We start from the raw sequence: 17,425 nt of genomic DNA, 5'->3' as shown, positions 1-17,425 counted from the left end.
TTAAGTAGTTAAGTCTTGTTATGGACAAATATAAAAATGAAAATGTTATAGATATTTTAATTTAATTTCAATTTGTCAATGTACAGGTGGTGTATATGCGAGGAAGAACAAAATATATGAGGAGGACATATTATTTTTCCCTTGGGATTTAGGCGCTTGGCCCCAGTATAGAATCACTGTGTATCATATTATATTATACGATATCAAAACTGAACTAGTACTAACCGTCCTATATCCAGGGGTGTTATTGATGGGATGATAGTTTGTAGGCACTCTTATTAAAAACTTAAGTGTCACAACTGTTTTATAAAAAAAAACTAAATCATTTTATTGCACCTTATTATGTTTTATGTATATTAGGTAGAACAGCCAACAGGTCCGACACATTTTTCTTTTTTAACTCAAAGAGTTATTTTTGATTATTATCAACTTAACTTATCTGTATATACTCACCTGTTTTTATTTAAAATATACAAATAAATAATATACAAGGAAAACATAATATGCCACATTGAAAATAAATTATATCAAAGTTCAGTGTAATATTTTGTGTTCTAGTATCGTCGTATCGAAATCGAAATTATATTTTATCGCACACATTGTATTAGTTTTATTCAAATAAAAAATGGATTAAAATGTTTTTATTTTTGAATAATTATAATGCAAGTTTAATCATATTTATTTTCTGATATGAAATTGTGTTTGCGTTAGGTATAACTTGGTTTTAGTTGTTTGTGTTAACTAAGGGATTAAAAATCATTATTTGTTTCGTTTTAATCGTATAAATAAATATTCCAGCGAGGAAACTGTAGAGGTATAGGCGTTGTTTAATTGAATATCTATTTGGTCAAAACGTTTAAAATATTTAATCTGATTTCAATTTACAGCCAGTTTTTGTGTATCTGTTGTAAATTTAAAAATGTATAATAAATGATACAACCATGTACTAAAGAACTAAAATGTTTAAGTTGTGTATTAAATATACAAATATGAACTAACACAGGTATAATTTGATTTAACGTAAATCAATAAATTATTCATCCATTTTTTTTTTTACATAAACATGTATAAATAATCACATAGATACGTATAATAATACTATATTGTCTATATTAGGACTATTAGGTATGCATAATATATTATAGGTACGTAGGTTGAGTACCTACTGTTATAGCACCCAATCGTTGACCATTATTTCAGGCAAAAATTGTTTTCATCAATATTTTTACCGACTTCAATCGTTAGTCAGTGGTGACTAATGGTCATATTTTTATATGAACATATATATGTGGATAAAACGCCGAGAAAAAATAATGTTAAGAAAGATTAATGATTCACCGAGAGTGGGTGTAACTAACACCAATGAATTTATTTTCCGCATAATAATTCAAAATATTTGTGTTTTTTTTCTTTTAGATGAAAAATTAAATGGACAAAAAAAAAACACGCAGAATTAATAGTTGTAAACAATATAATATAATATAATATAATATAATTATCTAATATAATAATATAATGTAGACAAACAAATTAGTTATTATGTAGTTCCTTTATACAATTAATAGAATGTTTTTAGAGATATTAACTACTAAATTAGTCATCTTAAACAAATTTAAATAGCAATAAAACTCATATTTTATAGTAGATATTAATTTCGTGCTACGGTATTATTATTATTAAAAAATAAAAATAAAATCGAATTCAACGCATTTCTCTTTCTTCGTCGAATTTAGCTGCCACCAAATTTCGCTCTGAAACAAAACGCATACACGATCGTTAATATTATATTTTTTCAATATTATTTTCCGTAGGTACGTCAAGAAAACCAATTAGATTTTATTGACATTTATTATTAGATAATGTGGGCACGAACGAATTTTAAGTGTGTACATTCGAGTAACTAAGAGACAACCGAATATTAGTTCGGAACATTTGTGTGTCAAGTGCCTGCAAAAAATAGAACTGTAAACGTGTCATAAGTGCGTTTTGATACGTAAATATTGTATATTATAAATTATAATATATAGTCGAGCGAAAAATTCCGATAGTCGCGATTTCGAAGTTATATTTTTATAGAGATTACGCGTGTACCATATTATTATGATTCGAGATTTGATAAACCTCAATTATAGACGTGTGACATTCCTTTGGCAGACCATCGGTTTTGTTCGACCGTTCAAAACATAACGAAACGCTATAACCTCTACAATCTATATTTAGTCGTGACCCGTTCGACATTCTTTAATATTGACGTAAATTAGGCATTTATCGTGTATCGGAGAATTAATAGTAAAACGAAAACAACGAATTAATGTCGTGTATTTATTGAAGTTACGATGGGTATCTCAATCGAATATCAAATATGATAAATTATACAGTAAACTCAGTAAACTGTGTTCGCTATTCGTGTAAGATATTCCGTGAAATTTTTCCGGTCGAGAAACGTAGTCGGTGGATTTACTGTAATATACGCGGTATCGCTCAGGCACGTATACAAAATAAAATTTCGGCAGGGGGGTTCTACGTCTACGCGCCGCCGCAGGATAGTTTAAAAAAAACAGAAAAACAAAACGCTCACCCCGGTCCGAGAGTTCGGACTTCAGTTCGTCGATGATCCTGTACAGGATGTACATCGGGGACAGTTGGCCGTCCTCGTCGACGGCGTCCTCGTGGTCCAGCCACTTCTTGCCGCGGACGCCGTAGAACGCGTCCGCGGACGGAACCTTCTTGCCGCGCATACCGAAGAACCCGGCCGCGGAACCCTTGTTGTTGCTGTAGTAGTCCTTCTTGCCGCGCATGCCCATGAACCCCATGCTGGCCCGCTTGTAGCCCTCCGCCGGACCGGCGCCGTACACCGCGGCCCTGCTGCCGCCGTCGAACATAGGGCGCCGGAACACCATGGCCCGCTTGTCCAGGTCGACCGCGGCGGAAGTCTCGTCGGCCCTGCCGCCGCCGCCGCCCCCGCCGCCCTGGTCCCGGTCTTTTTTGCCCCGCATGCCCATGAACCCCATGCTGGCGCGCCGATCGACCGTCGGGTCGGCCAGTACGGTTGCCGCCAGAGCGGCCAGCGCCACGAGGCCCACGTTGATTTTGTGTGGCATTTATCGGGCTCTGCTGTACGCAAATAATATAACAAAATCAATGAATAAATAATTATAATAATAATATTATATTATTATCACTCACTGCCTTTATTGGCGACGATCGGAATAACTTACGAAATACCCCCAAACATCACTTAATATTATGCTAGATTTGCACGCCTAACAGGGGGCATAACCTAACGGGGGGGGGGGGAGGCAAATCTAAAATATTAAAAAAACATAATCGACAATTAACAATATCAGTTCATTTGTATATTAAGTCGATACAGCCGGTAGGGGAGGGCATGGCCTATTGCATCCCTCCACATGGCTACGCTACTGTTGATATTATATTGTGATCGGTCGAGTGGACGGCTCTTTGGATATCATAGTCATAGCATTTTGTTTAGAGTCGTTGGCTTAAAAAGACTGTTGTTCGACCATATAGCATTTTTAAATATTGTATTCGCACGAGTTGTTATAATTAATGATGAATTATCCTGTCTAGAGTTTCCAAAGAGAATAAACTTTAAAATTACAGATTTTCACGCAAGAAATTATCGTTCTTTTTTAGTACTAACCAGTAACCACAATGTTCACAAACAGAATTAAATTTAGCCCAGAATACTTATAAAATTACGAAATTTAAATTTAATTAAAATGTTAAATTTAAAAATACAAATAGTAAGCAATCAAGTAAATCACTTTAATGAATATTATTAAATTTGAATCCAATGATAGCCCATTGTATACGATGAGAAACTATCCTGAGCGAAGACTGTCTACATTTTGGTTACCAAAACAATTGTTTTAATAATAATATTGGATTTGCTTAAATTTCCCGTTTTTTATTGATTTTTTATTTTTTGACTATAAAAAAAACTAAGATTTTTAATTTTGGCCTACCTAAAGTATAAAGAAAATCATATTTGATATTTAATTTATTTAATTTTAATTTCATATAATGAAATACTTGGCCCCACTGAGAATACTCGTTAAATAATAAAAAAATGTTAAAGTAAAATTATCCCAAAAGTACACAGTCACACAAAAAAAACACATAATTGTAAAATCAATATATCATACTATTGTAAATTTATAATAGTATTATAATAATATTCATCGCTCCTCTCAGAATCTAAATGTAGCGATGAATATTAATTATAAACTATAATTTATGTAGTTTTTACCTATTAAATATTTATTCTATCCTATAATATATGTATTTATGTTATACCGTATAACTGTAGAAATAACTGTACTTATTATCCTTTTGACCTTTGGGGTATTAAAAATAATGTAAGTATTTAAAATATTCATTGAATCTAGTTGGCACATTAACTATTATTGTTTGAGTATATAGACAACAATATTTTTTAATCATTTGTGAAATTATATATAAAATAAGTATTTTTTCTATTTCATCTAACTCAGGTATATGTCATTACATGGAAATTTTAATTTTTTTTTTCAAAATTAACGATATAAAATGCAAAAATTTACATTTTAATTTTTGCTTTCAAAATTTCCATCATTGTCGTAAATATAAAATATATTTCTATCTTGTTTAGTTATAACTTAAAAGCATATAGAAAAATATACAACTTCTTAAACTCTCAAAATATCATTAAAATAATGATGAGGAGTATAGAGGTTTTTGTATACAACTCAAGAAAATTACTTTTTACTAACATAACTTATGTGTTTATTTTAGAGATTTGAACGATATTTTGGAAAAACTTGTATTCGCTTGAACGTTGATTAGAAATAAATAATTACTCTCCACGCTATCGTTGAAATTGTCGTTAGTTATTACTTTTAATTATGAAATTACAGTGAAAAATAATTAAAACATGTTAGCGTTACACAATTATTGATTCTTGTTTGATTTTATAGTTAAAACACTTTATAAAGATGAAAAATAAAAACGTTTTTGAAAGAATCTCATTTCAATGATTTGTAATTTTAAGTATATTTCTAAGTTTATATAGATATTTTTTTCCTTATATTACTATCGTGGCTCTTTGTTAAAATAATATTTCATAAGAAGCAAAGCCTTTAATAATGTTAGTGTTTTCCATATCATAATAGGCGTAATACCATCACTATAAAAATCGCTTTAAAAGTAATTTTAGCCGATCTACATCAACATGTTGAACATTTTCGTTTGTCAATGTTACGTTCTATTATATGTATACCACACAGGTAGTCTATTATTATGACAATCCGAACCATTGCAAAACATTACAAGTCTTGTATATTAAATACAATACATTTTAAGTTTTTATTATTACGACCTAGTGGTCGGAAAATGTAGTCATTTTTTTATGTTGTATTTCGTTAAATAAATATGTATTATTATGATTGTTACATATACTCGACAATTCCGTTCGTTTTGAATTCAGAATAATTTCTACAAATATTTGTTTGTTTTACGTTATCACGATTTCGATATATTGTATATTAATTTCGATATCACCAGCTGTGACTTGTGAACTATATCAACGTGCACTACAGCAACGCTTATTGGCTTATAATTATGCTTCACGTATATGCCGTAAGCATAGCCCTACCGAGTTTCGGGTGTATTAGTTTAACACATCATCAGTTCACGAAATCAAGACAGAGAATAGTTCCAAACCGAAAGAATTATTTTTCAAACAGTGTAAAACGTAAGCCTGTGTTAACTCTGATAAGGTGTCTATAATTTATAATGCGCCACAGGCACGTGACGACTACACGACTGTTGCACCTGCCATATCAAGCAGAGGCAGCTTTTAGGGGGCCATAGGTGCCATGATCCCCCCCCACCAGAACTGAGGACACTTTATTTTGTCAAATATTTTCATTGATTTAATTATGTATAATTTGTATAGGTCCAGGCAAAGAACTAAAGCCGCCCTTGATATAAAGCCGATTTAATTGTTCTCGTTGATATTTTTTAAAATATTATTATGTTGATGTAGTATTATATTTTATGCAGTGTTATATTGAACAGCCAACGATTAAAATGTCGTGCAATACGAAATGTCTAACATAAAACCGCATCAACCAGTTGAATGCTCGCTTACGCGCGATATTTTTGTCGATACGTTAAATACGTTTATTTTTAATCGCTTTCTTTTATTTTATGTATTTTAATATTATTAAATTATTATTAAAAAGAACGTTGGTATGAATGACACGTAAGTATAAGTAGGTATATTATAATCTAGAAATTGTTAGCCACGATAGACGAAAATTCACTATATTTTTTTTACCACGAAAAAGGATAAAACAAAAGAAAAAGTTATATAATGTATATATGGTAAATTAAATTAAATTTGTGTGCGCTTTTTTTACAACCCTTGTCAGTGTAACGATGAGATGTGCACGAGGAGTTTTATCAGCACTACTGTAATACTATATACAAGCCCTCCTGTACGACTGTACGTGATGCTATTCCCTACTGGACCGTTTAAAAAGGGCTGAACGAGCGAAATAGAGAAATGCATTGTACACGTGGATGATGAGATGGGTGATCGGTGGTGGGAAGGGGGGCGTATTACACTGCTGTGGGTACGGTATGGCGCTTTGGACGGAAGTAAATTTCATAGGAACGGTTTTTTTTTTATTTATTTATTTTTTTACCGTACAAATTAGTCGTGGATTTTAATCACGTTAGCATCCGTCGGCTCTGAACAAATATATTCCTAACGGTTCTGATTAATGGCCGACGACGGTATTATACAAATCGCCACTTGGGGAGACGTTAGATTAAAACATTTCACGGAGATGAAATTGAAATTGAAATATAATTTTTACACGGTTACGTTATTTTTCTAAAAAAAGTTTTTTTGAACCTTGTCAAATATGCGGCGTTGGTTCACACCGATGGGACACGAAAACAGTGAACGCGAATTTTGAAGGAGTCGCCCGTCAGACGACGTTGATACTATTACGATGGAAATGTCAAATTAAACGAAACTTACGAGTAACATGAAACGTTCATCTCTCGACATAAAAGCGCACGGCTTTGGCATATTTTCCGTTTTTTTCATATGGAGGTTTTTTTACAGCCTTTGCGATGGTTTCTCAGGTATATCTATTTAATGCCGATTTGAGTAGATGACGCGTTTGTTATTTTCCTCTGCAATAATACTGCGGTTTTGGTAGAACGGCGTTCTGAATTGCAATATAAGTACCTACACTATTGGTCATTTTCCGAACTCTCATATAGTATTGTGACATAACACTTTATCCGATCGGCCACGGGTGGATTACACTTTTACTATAATTTTAAAAGTAGAGTGCCTGTTTCCAAACGTGACCAACTATGATTTATAGATATATATCATATACCAGATTGCCATACCACCTGATTCTGTTGACCTGGACATGTTATTTTAACGTCAAAATAAAAAAGCAAAATAAATAAATAATATATACTCAAACCCAGGTGCAGTAGAATTACAGTAGTATTAGTACGAAATTCTATATTTTATAATTTACCAAAATATTTTGTCAAAACGATCAATAAATAATAAATACAAACAAACAAATAGTGATGTGCTGCATTATAGGATGTAATATATATATTTTTAATTTAAATCAACTTATTTTGAGATAAATTTGTAGTGTTTAAAAAAAAATTTGGGATCGGATTAAATATATCCAGATTTTAACTTATTGTGACAAACGTAATTATTAAAATAAAAACAAATTTATGTTTATTAATCATTGATATTATCGATTTAGTTGAATAATACTGATAATTAATACTCCGCAATAATTGTCATAATTATTTTCGTACGCCGTATGGATATATGAATCTATTATAATTAAAATATCAATATTTCGAGGTATAATAATGTATATTATTATGGTATGTCAGTATTCCGTGATATTATATACATATAAGTCAACAAGAATTATGAATATAAGTTAACAGCATGAATTTATTGGACTAAAACAATCCAGAAAATCAATTATTGTTACTCCGATATATGCCTCCTAATTGTAATAATAATTATCAACACGCTTCATTATTTTGACGTACATATAATATAGCTTAGCGTCTGCATTATATTTTACAGAATGTATATAATTACATTTTGAATACACTCTGTCTATAAACTAATTGTAGTTCATTAATCTCTTGAAATAATAGTCTGTATAACCAACGAAAATGTCAAGAAGTTTAATAGGCAGGTACGCAGTGTGCGTACGTTTGTAATTAAGTAGCTGGTAACGATTTGTTAAGATCAGAGGGTTAGATTGTTACATGTCCAAATTTGGAGAAAAAAACAACACGTTGTCATTACAAAATGTCTATAAATTAATCGCAATTACAATTAATCCGTATTGATAATCATATTTCTAGAAGCGTCTTGAAATGTTTGAACTTGAACTTTTCATACAAAATGTGAACTCAACAATGAGTAATTTACACGATAATTAGTGGTCATGGTATAAAGTTATTAATTACCTCTACATACCTAGTGATTTACACAACGGATTCATTTTACTAATTAAACAATACCTATTCAGGAATTTCATTATTGTTTTTCATCTCAAGAATACTTCAGGACTTACATAACTTTTATTCTATAATTATCATTTGTATTCAATTCGTATAATAGGTATTTCAAACTTCAAATGTATTTTTAACATATTATTTTGTATATTATGTATATATTTTTATTTCTTTCACATTTAATTAAATTTTTTATTTTCGGAATATTTCACTATCATAATCTAAATAATACAATTATAATAACATTTTTTAATATATAAAATTAATTTTTGGTATTATTAGATTGTGAACATTTAATAAAATCAATTGCTTTTAAAAATCCTAAAAATATATTTATAAATTGCTGTATTCATATACATTTCAAGGTAAAAAATTACTTATTTTCATTATTATTTTAAATATATCTATTTATTAGATATGTATATTGTCTATTAATGTAAATTCATATAATTAAAAATATTATCGTATGAATACGGATAATAAAAGAAAAAAATATGTATATTTGGTTATAAATTTCACACTAAACGTAAAGAATGTTTTACTGATGTCATAATAATAGTATATTGAACACTATATTCATCAGGACCAAGAAAATATATAAACTCGTTTCTGCAAGAAGATAAGTAATAATATTTTAATCAGATCAATTGTTTTATTTTTATAATACATTGAATAGTTACTTGAACAGAGTTAATAAAATTTGATCAAACATATAGATATAAACATACAAATTATTATAACTTCGTGTTATAACAAACATTGACCAAACATTTTTCAGTTTGAGGATTACGAACGAAATATTAAAGTCTTTAAATGTTAACAAGAAAATATCTGACCAGAGTAGGTCGTACACTGCATATAGGTTTACAAAAAGTTCAAATGAAAATGTTGATTAAATGAAACGTTAGACTGTCAGAAATGTCTCCATTTTAGTATGATAATATATAATATACATATTATATCTACTATTTTACGCTATTTGAATCATTTAAACATCGCTTTGTAAACCGGTCTTCGAATTAAATTTTAAAACTTCCTCTTTTATAAACTATTCAAAAGCATATTGTTTTCTGGGAGAATCAAATTTTAAATCGCAAAGAAAATATATTAACGAGTGTTGACTACGACAGTTTGATTTAATTTTATTAGTTTATGAGCTGAATTTATATTATTCAAATTATTTGTATGTAACGAAATGTGTTTGATAAACTTCTTCTAAACAAGATTCAAAGTATTCCACTCAAATCAGAATGTTTCGTGTAAACAATATGAACACATTTGAAAAAGCACTATAATACGTGAATAATATATGTTTTGTTATTATCTGCAATTTGTATTTTTGATTTTCTTAATGTGATAATTTGAGTTAGTAAAAACTAACAAGATTATTATTTTTGTTACAAACAGTTTAATATTAAATTATAAAGTGTGTTGAACACTTATTTTCATGCAATCACTAATATAGTTATCTATAATACTCAAATGACTACTTTTATTAGTAATCATTATTATATGTTATCACTAATCATTTGTACATTTTAATAAAAATTTGTTGATTATAACAATTTCGAATAATAATGTCTTGATTATAACAATTATAATATTTTATTTGAATAAAACGTATTTATTTAAAATTCGTAATCGTAAGACCTTTTTTCCTCTGAAATATTTATCAGATTCCTTATGTGCGTATGATAATTGATTTCAAAATAATTAGAAGTCAGTTTTGTGGTTTGGTGCGACAATCATTTATAATAATATAACCAAAGTCTGCAGGTTTTCTTTTTTTTGTTTGTGGCCTGAGGATAATTGTTACAAACACGGGGGCACTAAAATCCAAGCGATCATCCTTGGCATAAAATGTTCTGCGCTGGGGGGTGAATATATGAGGTGTTCAGGATCACGATAAATAAACCTCGGCTGACCATTAATTCGAGTTCGCGCTACACGCGCGTCAACTTAACCCAGCCATATAACCGACCGTTTCCGCGAAAAGCAAACGCAAAATGCACAAACGGTCGAAACGAAAACGCTCACTTTTCCAAACCACACGGATCCATTACAACACGCATAGCCGTTTATAATTTCCTCTGTTTTGGGCATGGCATTTGCTGGTTTCTAAAAGCCACACACTTGTCATTGCACAATTAACGTTAGGAGCATAACGCGCGGGGAAAAAATAACCGTACGAAAACAAAAATGGTTTACTACCGGTGTACTCAGAATTTATACGCCGTTGAAATGCTTTACATTAAAAAAAAAAAAATAAAGAATATAAAAAAAAAATACCAGAAAGCAAGAAACGTTAAATTTTAATAAGACAACTGAGGAAAAAATGCTTTCTGCTATGAAAGCCATTTAAAATTCAAAAATATATAATTATATTAATTTATCATACAAATTATTGGCAGGAAAATACTAACAACAAATATCTGAAGAAGTGAGAGCTTAAAATAAAGTGTGGGAAAATTAAATTCGAAATGTTTAATAACAAACTATATATTAATATAATAAAAAGGTAGGAATACTAACCTATTAACAGTATTAACCTTTAAATTTAAATTTATATTTTAAAACAAAATAAACTTTCTTACACTATAATAATAAAATCCGTATACTGTGATTAAAATTAAATGAAGCCACTTTTTGTTTTTGTTTTTCTTTACTTAATAATAAAACAAAATGCAAACAAATAACACGTTCGTTTTTTAAATCGTTAATTTGTGCCATTAAATAGTGTTCAAATAGATGTACATTAATATAAATTGAAGATTTAAACTGGAATTTTAGACCAAAACTGTTACAACATTCAAAGAGAAAGAAAGAAAAACTAGTAAAATTTAACGATAATAATATGCCAGGGCAATGAATAATGAATGTGTACTAGACGAATTCTGTATTCTTAAATTTTACAACTTTTCTTGTTAGAATTGTACGAAGGTATACAATTTAGGCTACAAATTCCATTTTATTTTAAATTATAACAATATATCCTGTAGGCAAACTAAAACAACTAGACATAAGACGAAATGAAGTGAACATGTACTACACAAATCGTAGGTTGTACATTTTAAAGCTCAAAGCTCGAGAGTCGAGATAATAAAGGTTTAAACAAATTTAATATTTTATTTCGCTCTCTTAGTGTCGCCCACTCAGCTAGGATTCATTAATTTACTTACAATAAAATATACTCGCGTAAATGATAAAGATAGAACTATAAACTTATTATGAAATTATTAATTAAATATTTACTCAATAGTAACTATAACAATTTTGAATTAAATCAAAAATAGTATGTTTATTATTTGAGTGGATTATAGCGTGACAACAATTAAATTTCGAGTTTCTACATAATGTACCTAATAGTAAATATTGATTTGAAAAATGTGTTTGATCAATATACAACAATTATTTTTTAAATATTATAAAATATACAGTATTATTAAATTATATAAAAACATGAAATTTTAAACTATCGTTGAATAGTTTGATTTATATTATTTTCATAAAAATTAGTACTTTATGTTACGTTTAATTATGAAAACCAATCAATATTTTTTATTTTATCAATATAATTTAATAAATAATATTTTATAAAACAAATCAGTGTTTAATAAGCAGCTAGTAATAACTTTTAACAATTATAAATTGTAAATAATGTGCAAGAAACAGGTATATCGTTTATATTATACGGTACGATAACATGATGGTGTAATGATTATATCACACTTGCAAACAATTATATTATTACCATTAATTTGTGGTCTATTTGTTGATGCTTAAAAAAAGAAATACTTTTGAAGACAACGTAGAATATATTAAATATTTTTGCTAACACACAAACTTTTTCAATAAAATTCAAACATTTTATGTTAGTATAATACTAAAACTCTGTATTATAAAAAATGTTAAATTAAAAAAAAAAAAAATGTAAATACCCAAGTTTTCAATTTTTCAAAGAAAAACTTTAGAACACACAGCATGTCATAAATAATGTGCTAACATTATTTATTTATATTTTCGGAATTTTATTGATATAATAAACATTGATTTAAAAAACTGGAAAAATAATAATGCTAGTTGAAAATATTATATACACACGAGCTATTGCGGTATTTAATATAATGTATATGAAACAACACAAGTTTACATAAAAAAAAATAAAAATGTTTTTTCGAGATAAAATTTGATGTTAGATATCAGTGTTGGACCAAGAAATTATTCAACACGATATTAATTACATTGCGTGGAAAAAAAAACACGTAATATGTGACAAATTTCTTACGGTTTGATAACGTAATAAAAACTTTCTTGGTAACGCGCAAGGCTTATTGTTGTTATAAAAGCTTTTGATTTAAGTTATGCGCATTTTTATTTACACGCTATAAATGTTCAAGAACGTCATTGTATTCTTCGTTTAGAAAAATGTATATGTTATGTATTATAATGTATTATTACCTAGGTAACACAATGATTTTTACAACAAAAAAATATTAAATAAACAATAATGCTTTATTATAGTAGGTATACGCGTTTTATAATATTTAACTCGTATGCGTTTATTCGCTAGACGACTAGTTGTCCCCCGGCAAGTCATCACTAAACTCATACACGTCCCCGACAATACGCGTTGTTGCCAAAAGCATTTGAACAATACATTCGAAATTATAAATCCGTACAATTTGTCCGTTATGAAAACGAAACGTTACGTTTATTCGTGTATAAATCATGTTTTCATAACCGTTTAATTTTACTCAACACAATTTGCCGAAGTAATCCGGCCGTCAAGAAAGAGCTCCAATTTACAATATACATGCACCGGGATTTGTCGGCTATTGCTGGCTATTATTATTATTTTTTTTTTTCCAAAAAACCGTTTACGATGATTTTATACGATTGAAGAGCGCCCGCCTAAAAACGAAACGGTAATTACGTATATAGATTCGAATTTGTTATTTATTGTCAATATTTGAATACATCGTTCATGTGCAAATAGAGGTATTTTGACTGCGAAACATAAATTGCATTTTTGACCAAATTGCTAACTGATTTAACATTCGTTTGTCAGTTGTGTTACACGTGATCTGACAATTTTTAAGTCAAACCTATTCGACTGGCAGGTATACAAAATAATTTTGTGGCGTTTAATTTTAAAGTAATATACCACTATAGTCGCTATACTCGTATATTGATAAATCGACCGAAAATCAATCGTTTAGTCAAGACAAGTCAAATCGTTTTTTGTCTATTATATATGAGAGAGGACAACTTTTATTAAAAAAAAAATAATACAAAGTGCACTGCCTGCCGAACAGGTCAGGTTGCCTATTGAGGCGCAGTCTACTAATCAGACGTTAAATGATTGGGTTATATAAACGTAATACATTGTAATCGTACAGTTTGGGGTTAAAAAGTTAGATAATGTATAGATATTAGTTTAAAGTAAATTTTTTTAAAAAAATATGTAGAAACGAAAGAAAATATATCAGTATAGAAGATAAAATAGTAAATATTATATAGGTATAATATTAATCTTATATCGTAGATCACGTATAGACGCCTGTGAATTATATTTAATGTATCTTTCGTTGTTTCTAAGCTGATTATTCTTTGATCCTCGTTTCTAAACATATTTGTTTTAAAGAAATCCAATATAAATTTGGAAGCCGTGCCTCTGGCACCAAACCATAGATCTTTTGATTCCCGGTTTTCTATACCATATTGACATTGTAGATTGTTGTGGATTGTTGGTAAAAATCGGAATAGAAATAAATAATACAATTCGAAAATAGGACAATATTCTCAGTTATTAGCAATATCAAGTGTTTAAATTTGTATATAAAAATGTTGAAATATATTATAGGATACTCTGATCAAATAATAGTATATTGTATTAAGAATAGATAGAAACGTTTTACACATAATAGTAACAATAAATTGTTTCAAATAACAAAATAAAATAAGGTTTTATTATACATTTAGCATGATATTATAATTTATTTTGGATTAACTGGTTCAAAACCATAATATTTATTTAGAATATTTACGCATTCTATACTTAATTTTTGATTTGCATATGATATAGTAAATTGAAAAAAAACTGCAAAAACTACAAATTTGTGATTAATTCCGAAACAAGTGTATAATAATTATTTTGTTTTATTTTTATCCAAAAATCAATCAATCAATCAATAAATAACAATTTTCAATTACCAAATGAGTTATAAGTTATAATATTATTATATAGATACTTTTCAAATAGTACTTTTAACTAAAAAAAAAAAAAAAATAATAATAATAATACTATAACAATTATACGGCTGGTTGCCACTTGCACAGCTTTAGGTACATCTATGAACAATATATCGATTAATATATATATATAAAAAATAAATAACATCATTGTCAATAATCAATTCGTTTGTCACTCCACTCGGGATCCAAAGCTGTTATTACGAAACTACTTCTTTTAAATAAAACTATTCGTTAAAAAAAAAAAACTATAAAAAAACACTTAAGAAATATGTTGGCTTTAAGCATAATACACACACTTATATATACATATATATAGGACCTACTATAGAAATTTCGGATTTCTAACGTGACAAGTCTGTCAGCCGTTGCATTGAAAGCTCTCGTAATGTTATTTTATAGTACTTAAATACATTAAATCGAATTATTAATATGTTATTATGTGAAAAGTTTTTTTCTGATAATTCCCCGTAAAATACGCAATAAAGTGATTAAAATCTAATTTCCTCGTCGCCTCGCTGTCGTATCGTTTATATTTACTATACCAAGGCAAAAGTAAGTCATGACTGTCGAGAGTTTCTGTTTACAAACGTTTCGTAACGGTAAAATATATTGCTTTCAGTGGATAATTATAAAAGTTACGATTAAAAAAAAAAAAACAACTATCCGAAAATGTATGTCTTAATTGATTGACTGATTGAGTGTGTCAACAATTAACTATTGGTATATATATACAGCTATACTTTGTGTATTATACATCACAACAATGTGGGCGATGTGAAATTCGTTGTGGGTAGTACGAAATAATAAAAAGTGTACGGTGTTTGTATGCTGCGACAGTATTATTTATATTATTTTAATGCATTCATGCCAGGCACGTATACATGGGGGAGGGGAGTTTGGGGTTCAAACCCCCCTCCCGAAATTTGTTATTATGTACGTGTCTGATTCATGCATTATCAATAGTATAACATAATATGTTGAGATTTTTTTCATCCAATAAAACAAGAATTATTTAATAAGATTTGATGTTGTTTTCGAAGGCTGTAACAAAAACATTTAACTGTAGCAATGATGGACTTATGGTTAAGAGTGAAGACTGCCGTATCCTATAGTCTTCAATGTATATTTATATATAATAAATTATTATTAATAATGGTCAGTTTTATTTAAGTGAAAAAAGGGAAACGTGTTTAGGTTCTATAGTTAAATATGTATTGTAAGAAAAATGACAAACAAAAAAAAAAGAGATGCTAAACATATAGGCAGTAAGAATGAAACAAATGCACGCCTGTACGTCTAAAGAAGAATAGCATTAGCCCTTAGCTCTGTGTACGGGTTTACTTGAAAAACGTTTTTAAATTAATTTTTTTTATGCGCTCTATTATTATATAGGTACGTACACTATTATGTAAAAAACGCACGACTCATCGATCTGTGAGCTGATTTTTTTTTTAAGATTTCTTGTACGACGTCGTCACTGTGACCAAACCGTACATTATTATTATTATTATTTTAATTTAGCGTTGAATACGATAATGTCGCGCTACCTACCAATAATCGTGGAACTTTTCTATAACGCATTTTTAAAATCATTCAGTGAGAATTAACCATTCAAAATATGTACGAATAGTGTAAAGAGGATTTGTACCTATTTGTCTCCAGTAATTATTGTCGTCGGTTAGTATTCAATGGACATGTCACGTGATGGAATTTTTTACTATTCTATTGACGAGTGTTTCTGTATATTTAATAATAATGACTGTACGCGTGTTTTGCTGGCGACGCGATAAAAGACGTTTAAACTTTATAAAATATGTACAGTCGCTTTAGAAGTGGTGATTTGCATGTTTTTTCATTTAGTTCTTTGACTTAAATTTTAATGAAATCATTTCAATAGTATGCCAGCACATTATTTGGTTTCGTTCTCTGACCCACGTGCAACTCGGCGTATAACGTAATTTGAGTTCAGCGGGACTTAATAGTAAGTTTGTCGACTTATTATCAAATTTAAATTTAAGCACATTATCTGTGTTGTAACGTCGTGCATAAAATAATATTCGAAATATACTTTTGATACGCTTAAAACATATTTCAATGCGGATAGTGAGGATACACACCACACGAGGACAGCACCTAAGTCTACCCCTGGCTATATAACTGTCCTCGACGTACACGTCATAATATGCGACCGCAAGACGCGGGGACACGGGGTTTTAAAATAATGGTATACCGTATGATATAATATCACGAGGATATATTATGTACTCATATAGAATGACTAGCAGCTACTCGTGTTTGTTATAAAACAACACTGGAAATACTTGCCGTGTTTGTCATATAATTTTCAAAGCAATAATGAACATTGGCCAGGACCATGTCCGGTATCAATCAAATCGATGTCGATACAATATTCTCTACAGTGCGATGATGTTATAGACTCTATATGTATAATATATAGAGTGTTCGATGCAGCCATTCGATACAGTGCGCAGTCTCGATTTCACCTGTACCTACCTATTACGGCTTTATCTGTCACATTTTTGTTTCACTTTTGTGATTGAAAATGAAAATG

General features: G+C 29.3%; 1 protein-coding gene across 2 annotated transcripts in view; it reads right to left on the bottom strand.

The window, feature by feature from the left end:
• Positions 1-1,453: 1,453 nt before the first annotated feature.
• LOC132922984 (tachykinins-like) overlaps positions 1,454-17,425 on the bottom strand; it is a 51,936-nt gene continuing 35,964 nt past the window's right edge. Inside the window, exons 2-3 of one of the 2 annotated variants that reach the window (XM_060986747.1) lie at positions 2,579-3,114; positions 1,454-1,751 (exon numbers count right to left, since the gene is read on the bottom strand). In XM_060986747.1, coding sequence (XP_060842730.1) covers positions 1,702-1,751; positions 2,579-3,101 — 573 coding nt within the window. In that variant the 5' untranslated portion in view covers positions 3,102-3,114 and the 3' untranslated portion in view covers positions 1,454-1,701. The remainder of the gene's footprint in view (positions 1,752-2,578; positions 3,115-17,425) is intronic. The other variant, XM_060986748.1, reaches the window with a different exon arrangement.

This window comes from Rhopalosiphum padi, chromosome 2 (assembly GCF_020882245.1).
Source record: "Rhopalosiphum padi isolate XX-2018 chromosome 2, ASM2088224v1, whole genome shotgun sequence".
NCBI lineage: Eukaryota > Metazoa > Arthropoda > Insecta > Hemiptera > Aphididae > Rhopalosiphum > Rhopalosiphum padi.
Note: the sequence above shows the minus strand (reverse complement) of the source record. Positions and strands in the feature narration are given on the sequence as shown.